At 58.3% G+C, this 10,969-nt stretch overlaps 1 protein-coding gene across 1 annotated transcript in view; it reads left to right on the top strand.

Annotated features, from left to right (window-relative positions):
* The window catches only part of Cygb (cytoglobin), a 26,370-nt gene extending 17,156 nt beyond the window's left edge, over window positions 1–9,214 (top strand). Inside the window, exons 4-6 of the mRNA XM_010618455.3 lie at window positions 5,301–5,532; window positions 5,785–5,948; window positions 8,045–9,214. Coding sequence (XP_010616757.2) covers window positions 5,301–5,532; window positions 5,785–5,948; window positions 8,045–8,078 — 430 coding nt within the window. The 3' untranslated portion in view covers window positions 8,079–9,214. The remainder of the gene's footprint in view (window positions 1–5,300; window positions 5,533–5,784; window positions 5,949–8,044) is intronic.
* Window positions 9,215–10,969: the final 1,755 nt, after the last annotated feature.

Raw genomic sequence — 10,969 nt, 5'->3', positions numbered from 1 at the left:
CGGGGCGTCTCGGGCTGGTCGAAGCCCAGGCAGAGCCCTGGTGGCTCGGGGCGTGGGGCTTACCGAGAACCGGGACCCAGACTCAGGAGGGCACCTCGGTCGCTCCCACTCCTTGCTGGCCTGCGAACTCCTTCCTGGCTTCGCAGGTCTCCCTCCCCACGGACCCCAGCCATCCCACCAAACTGTGTGCTCTTACATTTTACCAGCCCCTCTGAAGGTCAGAGGGATTCCCTGTGTTAGAGACGGGGAAACTGAGGCTCGTCAGCCGAGGAGGGGCTCAGAGAGGGGCAGTCCCCTCTGTCCATCTCAGCGCCTCGGGAGAGCAGAGCCAAGAGAGAGGTCAGTAGGAATAGACAGCCGAGGTCCACCTTTCCCAGCTGCTTTGTCCTTAGGGGGCCCCAGCAGGGAGGGGCAGGTGAGGCACAGGTGAAGCACAGGTGAGCCAGAGCAAACAGTCCCCTAGGATACAGTCCCTGCAGAGTTTGGTGAGGGGGGACAGAAGCCTGGGGAAATGGGGCCCTGCCCTGGAAACCCCAGCCTGGGAGGGTATGCAGCATCTCCAGTGCCACTGAGCCCCCACCCCCACCCCAGGGACCCTGTGTTCCGTGCTTGCCCACGGATGCACACACACCTCCAAGTTGATGTCCCCAAGCCCCACATACTAGAAACTGACTGTAGCTACAGATCAAATCTAGACTCTTCCCGCACATGCTGGGCCCCGGGATGCAGGTGCAGAACCCAAAACACACTCAGCCTGAGCCCATGAGCCCTGGCAGAGGGAGGCTGCCAGTCTGGGATGGAGCAGGGCAGTCTTTGCCACATGGAGAGGGGCTGAACCTCGCTGTGAGAAAACCCTTCAGAGTCTCCCAATCCTGTGGATCTCTGGCTCCTCCGTCTCCCCTGCTCCCTCTCTCCCTTCTGCCTCCCCAAGCCTGGGACCTCCCAGCTCCATACTGATAGTCCATCTTAGAGACTGTGGAGGACGAGAGGAAATAGCACTTTGGAGGAGTTAGAAGCGGGAGGAAGGGAAGCTTCTGCAGCTCCAGGACAGGGACCCAAAGGGGGCGCTGGGAACCTAGGAAAGGGGTGGGGACCTTGAAGCCGCAGGCACTGGAGCCTGACTAGCTTGTGCGGGCACCCACTGGGGCTCGCAGTGTCAAGCAGTCTCGCAGATGCGCCAGGCGACACCCCTGCCTCAGCAGCCTCAGACACATGATGTGGGGCCCCAGGACCTTGGACATTTTCTTCTAGACTTGTTGAGCTCCAGGTCCCCCGCCACCTTTCTCTCCCTCTCCCCCTGTCTCCCTCTCCCTCTCTCTCTCTCTCTCTCTCAAACCTCCGCAGGAATTGGGATGGTTTTCTTGTGTTTGTTTTGTGGTGCTGAGGACGGAACCCAGGGCTTTGCACACGCTGAGCAAGCGCTCACCACTGAGCTACAGCCCAGCCCCTTCTTTCCTTCTCTGCACGCGCTGCCCTTCTGGCTGCTTGCCCATTTCTGACACTGGGGAGGGAGGGTATACACCAGTAAGCTCAGTTTCAGACAAAGGCCTTCAGTTGATGTCACAGCCTGAGATGCAGTCAAGCTGGCCTGCTGATACCCCAGCCACAATTCACCGTCCTCAGCCCTGCGAGGCCGGCAGCCTACCGGGACAGCCTGGGCCAGCACCGTCTCGCCACCCTTTGCCAGCTGCCAGTCCCCTGGGCCTTCCTGTCCTTGTCCTCCTCCCTCTGATGTCTGTCCCAGGGGCTGGCCGGTGGGGGAGGAGGGGACAGGGATGACAGCCACCAGCTTCTCAGGGCCCCTGTGTCCCTGCGTAGTTCCTGTGCCCCTGAGACTTGTCCACGTACAGCCTTCACAGCCAGGGCCCATTTAGAGCCTGTGACACCGGCCCTCTGATCATGCCCCCCCACATGTACACACGCCTACACGCAGTTGCCCCTGTCTGCCTGTGGGGTAAGGAAGAGGCAGGGCTTCCACACCCCACCTCCAGCAGTTAGCACGGCGGTGGGGGCGGGGGAGCTGTCTTGGGGTCTGAGGCAGACCCCACACTTCCACTGCCGCAAGGAGACGGAGATGCGAGGGAACACCCACCCTCCTTCCCGGTTGTAACGCTGACACCTTCCCCCTCACACTCAGACGAGCCTATTTCAGGCTCTTGGAAGCCCAGATGCCTCTGCAGCCGAGAAACTCCCAAGACTGGCTGCGAGGCTTCTTTCTCCTGGCATCGCAGGCCAGCCTGGGAGGGTTGGGAGGCAGCCCAGGGCAGGGGGAGAGGCTAGGAAGAAAGCGCAGTGCTCCAGGCCCCTGAGGTCCCCTGGCTGTGGGCTGCGACCCCCTGGGGCTCTCTCCAGGGCCACCACATAGCCCTGGGTGTTGAGGCAGGAGATTTACCTGTGTCCCAGGCCACTAGAGTTCTCCAAGCACACTGAGAAGCCCTCAGAGCCCTGGTGCTGCCATTCACCTTATCGGGCAACCATGGGCATCAATTCCCAGCCCCTGAGAGGGGGGTAAAAACCATGCCAAGCTCAGGAGGTTATTACAAGAATTCATGAGCTCACATTGTATGTGCCTGATAAATATTCCTGGCTGATTCCTTGGCAGTAGGATGGACAGAGACCTGCTGTGGTGATTAAATACAGTAGGAGAGGTGGCGATGCCTTGTAAATAAAAACATCAAAATCAGAGGTGCTCACTTAGGTCCAGACAGGGCTTTCACATCTGCCCCTCATTACGGTGCTTCTCCAGAAAATGGTGATATGTTTTCAGACCCTTTGCCTCACTTGTCTTCCTGGGGGTGTCTGTGAAGGAGCCAGCAGGAGGGCTCCCCTGGCACTCCTGTCTCTGCAGACAGGGAGGTCACACTGAGCCTCAGAGAGGGCCCCTCTCAGCCTCCGCACAGACCACCCTCTCTGCATTCGTCCCCACTGAGACTCGACCCCAGCCACAGCGCTAAGCTTGCAGACTGTTGGCTCCCTGATCAGAAAGCGGACCCACCAAGGGGTGGAAACACCGAGGAACAGGTCCAAGACATGGGAGCCGTGAAGTCGTGTAAGTTCTGACCGAGCCCAGCGTGGTGCTACACGGCACCCTGCTGCCATCGCTCTGTGCCCTGCAGGACCCTGGGCCTGCGTGAGGCCTGACCTCTGCCGGTGGGCTTGGGGTCCGGCCCCACAGACCAAAGGGGACCAGGCAAGGCCACCTGAGTAGCACTAATGGCCTGGAGGGGAGAGCAGTAGGCCTGGGCCAGCCTGGGCACTCACAGGGCACAGTCTGTCGGGAAAGCACCCACCAAGGGGGACAGGAGACAGCGGCCCAGAGCCCTGTCACCTATGATGAGTGAAGCCAGAGGGCTGGAGCAAGGTGACTCCGGTAGGCACAGGGTGGCCACGGCCTCAGAGAAGCAGCAGAGGGACGGTCTGTGAGAAGTCTGGAGTGTCGGCTCAGGGAGTTTTGATTTTTGTCCAGTAGACAATCAGGAGCCACTGAATGCTTTTGAGCATGATAGTGACGGAATGAAAGCAATATTTGGGGGAATTAGACAATTCCAGACGAACTGGAGAGGAGAGAGGCTAGAGCTAGGGAGGCCTGGGGTCTGCTCTAGAAGCTGCCAGCTCACTGGGGAGCTAAGACTTCTGGACGCAAAGTAACACCAGACCCACTCCAGGCAGGTAAAATCAATTGCTATTTTTAACTAAATCAGCTGATCCATAGTGACTGCAGGCTGAGGAAGGGTTCCCGGTGGGGAGGAGGGAAGAGACTGAGTAGGAGAAAGGGGACTAAGTCTTGTGTCTTCTCCTCATTGGCTGAGTAACCTTAGCCAGTTTATGGTGTTCATAAAGTGAGCGCTAACTCTGTCAAAATAAAACAATAACTAAGTCAGTGCATCCTGCAGACACTGCGGTGAGGACAGGATCTTTCTTGTTCCGTCCTTACAACACCCCACCGAATAGGAACAGTGATACCTACCTTATGAACAAGGAACTGAGGCTCAGAAAAGTTGAATAACAAGCAGGATGCCGTGATACACACACACCTTCCAGAATAGTCCTAGCTACTCAGGAGGCTGAGGCAGGAGGCTTGCTTGAACCCTGGGAGTTCTAAGCCAGCCTAGGTAACATAAGGAGAACCTATCTCTTAAAAATTAAAATAAAATGGAGAATAATTGACCTGTGATTCCAGAGCCCCATTTCTGAGCCTGTCAGCAGTGACTGGGTTCAGAAAGGAGGTAGGAATCTAGAAAGCTGGGCAGGGTGGCACAAACTTTCAATCTAGCTACAGCAGAATTGCAAGCTTGAACACAGCCTGGGAGACTTAGTGTGACTATCTAAAAAATTTAAAAATAAAAAGGGCTGTGGCACTCCCTAAATTGGATCCCCAATACCCCAGAAAAAGGAAGAGAAGGAAGGAGTGAGGGAGGAAGTGATATAGGACCTCCAAATGATATAGGGGAAATAATGTAACCCCAACCTGTTAGATGTCTGATACACCGAGTTCGGGTTCTCAAAATTGAAGAATGAACTCTGAGGCACAATAGAGGTTAAGAGTAGGAAAATTCTACTGAGAGAGAGAAAGAGAGAGAGAGAGAGAGAGAGAGAGAGAGACCCCGAGAATGGCTTCCAACCAGCCCACTTTATAGAGAGAAATCACGAGGTGGGTACAAGGTGGACCAAAATTATGATCAGCCACTAAGATTACAAGTGGAGCGGCTTAGGTAACAGTGACCCAACGGAGAAGCGGGTCACACAGCACATGTACCTGGAAAGAGCAAGGGCCCTTTTTGGAAGAGATTAGTCAGGAGGTCCTGTCACCCAACCGGGTAACTAACGTCCATCTAGACCGTGTGAGACCAGGTAACACTGACGAGAGTGTGTTGTTTATCCCGTGGGAGGCACGTAGGCCTGGTCATTGCATCTTATCTTGAGGCCTGGACCTCAAGCCACTCCACACAGTTGCAGTGTGTTCTTATCTTCTGCACTGATTCCCTCCAAGGTTTAGCCCTGTCTGACCGCCTCTAGTATTTCTAGCTAACTTAGCTGCCGATCACGGAAGGGAGGAAGGAAGGGAGGAAGGAAACAGGGAAACGAAGGCCTGCAACAGGAAGCTGCCAGCCTAATGTCCACAGGCACAGCAGGCCCCGAGCAGAGGGAGGCCTGTGTTGGAGAAAGACCTATCTGCCGTAGGGAAAACAGTCACTGGGGTGGGAGGTGGGGGCAGCTCCTGCTTCTCCAGCCCCCCCCGCAAGTCTGCTCCAAGGGATGCGGGAGGAACCCCTGCTCCAGCACCGCCCACTTCCCGCCAGGTTTTTCGTGAACTTTCCCTCGGCCAAGCAGTATTTCAGCCAGTTCAGACACATGGAGGATCCGCTGGAAATGGAGCGAAGCCCCCAGCTCCGGAAGCATGCCTGCCGCGTCATGGGGGCCCTCAACACCGTGGTGGAGAACCTGCACGACCCCGACAAGGTGTCCTCCGTGCTGGCCCTCGTGGGCAAAGCCCACGCCCTGAAGCACAAGGTGGAGCCCGTGTACTTCAAGGTGGGTCACCGGGGAGCACCGCCCCCCACACCGGCGGTGCCTGGCAGGGCTCCCAGCCTCCTCTGTGGGGAGGGCAGCACCTGGCGGCAGGAAGTGAGGGCTGGGCCCTTCCTGCGGGCCTTTGGCTCCCACGGCCACCAGGACCTTGGGTTAGGAGCCATTCCCTCGGGTGCCCTGGGGCAGGAGGGGGTCCTGGGGGCCGCCGGGGTTGGGGGGCTGTGCATTCACTCCCCTTCCTCCCTTTGCCCCCAGACCATCTCTGGAGTCATTCTGGAGTTGATCGCCGAGGAGTGTGCCAATGACTTCCCGCCAGAGGCGCAGAGAGCCTGGGCCAAGCTGCGTGGTCTCATCTACAGCCACGTGACCGCTGCCTACAAGGAAGTGGGCTGGGTACAGCAGGTCCCCAACGCCACCATGTGAGGAGGGGGTGAGGGTGGGCTGGGTTCTCTGTCTCTCTTGGGGCCCTGGGGCTGACCCATTTAAGGCACAAACCGTTCCTTCTGACCAGGCCTGCCGTGAACTCCCCTGGGGCAGACTGTGTCCCTTCCCTAGAGCAAGGGAGCACAGGACCCCAGGCCTCTGCTACCCAAGCAGAGAGGTCTGACACAGTGCCCTGCTGGCCAGGTCGGCTGCTGAGGCTTTAAGGCAGCAACAGTCCACTTGTGGCCAACCCCTCCCCGGCACCAATCCCATGGGCCTGTTTCTCCATCTAGCACCGACCATGGCTCCCACCACCCTCTGCCTCTACAGGGCCAGAGCCAGGAGGATCACGAGGACGTGTGTACACGCACGTGCCCAGGCCCACTCAGGACAGGATGGGCAGGACTCGTGCACACTACCGGGGATGTTTACTTACAGGCTGACCCTGAGGCCAGCTCCCAGTCCGGGGCTCAAGGAGGGTGGCCAGCCTCGGTGACTTCAGCTGATGAGGGCAACATGAGGGAAAGGCTGCCTCAGACCTGGCAGTTGGCTGGGAAGCTCGGGGCCCCTGGGGAGGGGCGGCCTCTGACTGTGTGAGCTGAATGGAAGGGCAGGGCTGGAGTAGGAAGGAGAGAGAGGAGGGAGGTGGGAATGGAAGCCAGGGGTCAGCCAGCGGCTCAGGACACGTGCTGTAAAGAAACACTCCCGGCGGTTTCCCATGGAACAGGCAGTGTTTCTTCCCCAGGCTCCACATGGGCCTGAGGCTCGCAGCAGGCCCGGGCTGGGCTCCGACGGGGGCCTGGGCCTGCTGCCCTTCCTGCTGCTGACCAGAGGGCAGGGAGCTTGTGCTACATCCTCCCCCACACCGGCAGCGCCCCAGGAGAGCTAAGCAGAGCCCTCAGGAACTTGGGGCTGCAGCCTGGGCCAACGCCAGATGTGCACAGCCGAGTGCTGGCCCGCCCCAGACCCCAGAGTGGGGAGCAAGCAGGGGGTTTTACCTGCCAGAGGAGGGTCCTGGCAAGCTGGAGAGCTGGGGTAAACCTGAGCTGTCCCCTGGGGGACCAGGCAGGAGATAGCAGGAGGGAAGCAGGGAGGGACTCACCCTCCCTCCAACTCCTCTCCCCGGGCTGCTTGGCAGCCCCCAGATGGGTTTGTTTACAGCCCGGAGACAAGACTTCCTGCTTTTCGAGAAAAGGGCTTTTTTACAGGGGCCTAGAGGGACCGCGAGAGAGCTGGCGGCGGTTGAGCCTCACTGAATCAGAAACACATGGCAGGCACCCCCCTTCTCCAGCCCCCCGCTGGACCCCAGGGACTTAGATCGAGCCAAACACCAAATACTAAGAAACACAGAAATTGCCTCATCTGCCCCGGCTTCTGCTCCTCATGGCCCGGATGGAGATGGGCTACGTGGGGGAGTGGCCAGGGCACCCACACCGAGGTTCCCCAGCCGGCACATCAAGGGATTGTCCCCCTTCCCCTTTTCACCCTGCACCCCCTCCTGATCTCCCCAAGGGAATGGGATGTGGACCCCAGAGAAGGTGAGCATCCCAGGTCCCCAGGCGGAGGACTGAAGGATGGCCAGGGTCCCACAGGCTCGGATGGTGGGAGCGAGTTCACCCTCCCAGGCTCCTCTTATCAGGGAGGCAGTGGTGGGCCAGACGCCACTGTTTATTGAATGTCTCTGCTCCAGGGCTGTGTGCCTTGTGTGGGCGGAGGGGTGGCAGGCTGGGGTGGGGTCACTGCGTGGCTCAGACTCGGGCTAGGGCAGGTCTAGACAGGCCACGTAGAATGCACCACATTTCCACGTGAATAGGAAAACTCAGATTTGTCTCGTGCTTTGCAGCTCTGGAAATAACTGTTTTACCCCATCTCCACTCTCAAGTAGGCAGGCAAGGCAGCCATCCACATTTTAGAGGAAAAGATCTGGGGCTCGCAAGGACCGCCGGACTCACACGCAGCAGGTTAGGGCAAAGGGAGGACTAGAACTTGGGTCTCGCGACGCCTTCCACGGCATCATGCCCTGGTACCGTGCCTGCCACACCCAGGTTCCCTGACCCTTGTAACCTATTCTCTCCATCTGTCTCGCTCACAGCCCACCCGCCACGCTGCCCTCTTCGGGGCCATAGGAGCCCTCCCAGGTCCCCCTCCCTGGCAGCACCTTGAGCAGAAGGCCGAGTTCTGAAGACCCTCCTTGACCCTTCATTTCTGGGTGCCAAGGAAGCTGGAAGAACCCCGACTTGTCTTCCCTGAAGGAGGCCTCCGCCGCGGCCGCAGTCCCCTGAGCTGCCAGGAGATGGCGCTGGCTGCCTGGATGCTGACCCCCTGGATGCTGCCTGCAGCAGGGCGGGCAGGGACACTTCCACCTTGCAGAGTGGGGTCCACTCTTAGCTTTTCTACTCACTGTTAGAGGAGGACCTAGCTGAGCGGCTGGCGGGAAGTGGGGATGGGTCTGTGAGTCACTCGGGAATGAACCAGCTCCGTTTCATCGTGCCTGGCCAGCATGCAGGTCTACACCTCACCATCTAGAGTATCACGCACACGTGTCTACCATATACTATACGGATATATTCTATATACAATCGCTATAAATATATATATATATATGTATATACACACATATATATATATGTACACACACACACACACACACACATCTACCGTGTGTGTCTGCAGCCCGGGACTCTCAGTCCCACCCACCCACGTGTGAGGCCTGGGCACCCTGGTCACACTTGTAGGCAGAGTGTTCTGGAGCAGGTACAGTCCAGCAGCGCAAAGGATGAAGTCTGGTGTGACCCAGTTGGGCCGGTTCCCCACATTTCCTGCTTTCCACTTCCGGAAAGAAAAAGGACTTGACTCCCCTAAGCCAAGGGTTTGATTCCCAGACTTGCCCTAGAATTGGCAAGGGCAGATGAGGGGCCCAGAAGTTCCCCATGGGGTGACCACTGGGGCGGGAGGGACCTGGAATGCCAGCCCACCTGCAGAGGGCCACGGGGCCTCCCCTGGCTCACCCTGCCCTCCTGGCTGCCAGCTGGTCCTGTCCACCTACCTGCCTCATCCTCACTGGACACTACCTGGTCACAGGTATCATCCGAGGGTGGCCCGCTGCTGTGACTCCCGGTCCCGCGTCCCCTCCTGTCCATCCTCATGCTGTCATCGTGCAACTGCCTGTCCTCCTTTTGTAGTTTCTGATGTTTGTAACCAGACCCATCTGTGTCATTAAACAGACCCGTTCTTCCTGTATCCGTGCACTCACTCTTCCGTCTGTCCCCGCCACCTGCCTTTGCCTCTCTCTTCTCCTCCTCCTTGGCGCTGGGACCCCACCTTTTTCTCCAAAGCCCCGTGTCTCAGCCTTGGCTGATGGTGGCTGATCTCTAAACCGAGCTGAGATTGCCGTGGGGCTCCTCACTGTTTAACCCTGGAGCACAAGGCTGGAAACTAGAAGCTGGGCTTTGTGGGAGCCAGGAGAACGCCTGCCCGGATCAGAGTCAGGGGAGACAGCTGTGTTGGTGCACAAGTACCACTTCAGCTCTAGGGAGGTTGAGGCAGGCTCATGCTGTCTCAGGAAAAAAGAAAGGGTTGAGGATGTAGTTTCATGCTAAAGCCCTAAGTTTAATCACCAGAACCGCAGAAAAGGGAAGGGGTTAAAGATTTTGTTCTAGAAAGCTGCTCACAAGGACGGGATAAACCAGGAGGAAGCAGGTGGTGACAGATGGCTGGGCTGAGGGCCCTGTTGGTCTGCGCGCTGTAATCGTACAGTGAGGATTGAACCTTGACCTAGACCTGAATGTGGCCGCACCCAGGGACAGGTGAGTGTGAGGCCCGGCTGACCAGGGACACGTGGAACATCAGGCCCGAGGTTCGGAGGAAGGCAGGAAGCCTGCTGGAACCGCCTGTCCCCCAGCCCCTCCCTGGAGCTCTCAGCTGCAGACCCAAGTCAGCCCCCACCCAACTGCGACAGCCACAGTGTGCAGCTGAGAGGCTCCCAGCCCCCCCCCCACAAGGCCATTTCGGGAGAAGCAGGAAGCAGCCTCTGCCCCTTGGGAGGCCTTCAGCTGCCTGGGAAGCCTCAGCTAACACACAGGAAACCCGTCTCCCAGACTGTGAACTTGAACCCAGGCCGCGCCTTCATCTCCTTGGCCTGGCACGGTGAATACTGGACAGAAACCCAAAGAATAAATAAATACCACTCTTAGAAAGCAAGGCAAGCACACAGGCCAGGAGGAAGGTGCGAACTGGAAGATGGTCCTGGGTGTGGAGAGGGCGGGTGGGCCGGGCTTTACCCAGGGGACGGTGTGGAGCCAGGGCCAGGCTCCAGCCTCTGATAGCCACTTACTGCTGTGAGAACTTGGGCAAATCTCTCAGTCTCTCTGAGGCTCTATAGCCTCTAATTTAAAATAGGAGAGCAGAATCAGAGCCAGGGTGGGTTGGTGAGCATGCAATGAGAAGACCAGAAGGGACAGCTGGGGTCAGGGTGGGGTACGATCCCTAGGCACAAAGACCCCTACCCACTTCAGTTCTCTTCAGAATGGGGAAGGGGCTTCTGAACCAGTGGAGACTGAGATCATGTCCGCAATGCCAGCCTTCTGGAAGGCTGAGGCAGGAGGATCTCACATTTGAGTCCAGCCTCAAGACCCTGTCTCAAAATGTTTTTAAAAAGATTTTATTTAAGGGTTGGGGCTGTAGCTCAGGGCAAAGGCCCTGGGTTCAGTTCCCAGTACTGAAAAGAAAGGAAACTCAAGATTACCCTGGAACACGGACCGTGAGAAAGGTTCTCCGGCCTCCGGGCCACCGGGAGGAGGACAGTGGACGACATGCCGCTGGGGCTAGGGCAGGGCAAGGGGCGCGCGCGGAGGGGGTGGGGGTGTCTCTGTGCATCCGGGGTATAGTGTAGGGGCTCTATCCCGTGCCCTACATGCGGGGCTGAGCTTAGCCCAGCAATTGGGTCAGCTCCCCCTGTCCAGCTCCTGCTGTGAACCACAGGGTGTCAGGAGCTGGGGTGCAGCGGGGGGGGGGGGGG

The sequence above is a fragment of the Fukomys damarensis genome, unplaced genomic scaffold, assembly GCF_012274545.1.
Source record: "Fukomys damarensis isolate Sample0158 unplaced genomic scaffold, DMR_v1.0_HiC HiC_scaffold_23, whole genome shotgun sequence".
NCBI classification, from domain to species: domain Eukaryota; kingdom Metazoa; phylum Chordata; class Mammalia; order Rodentia; family Bathyergidae; genus Fukomys; species Fukomys damarensis.
The sequence above is the reverse complement of the archived record's forward strand: the minus strand, read 5'-3'. Positions and strand labels throughout refer to the sequence as shown.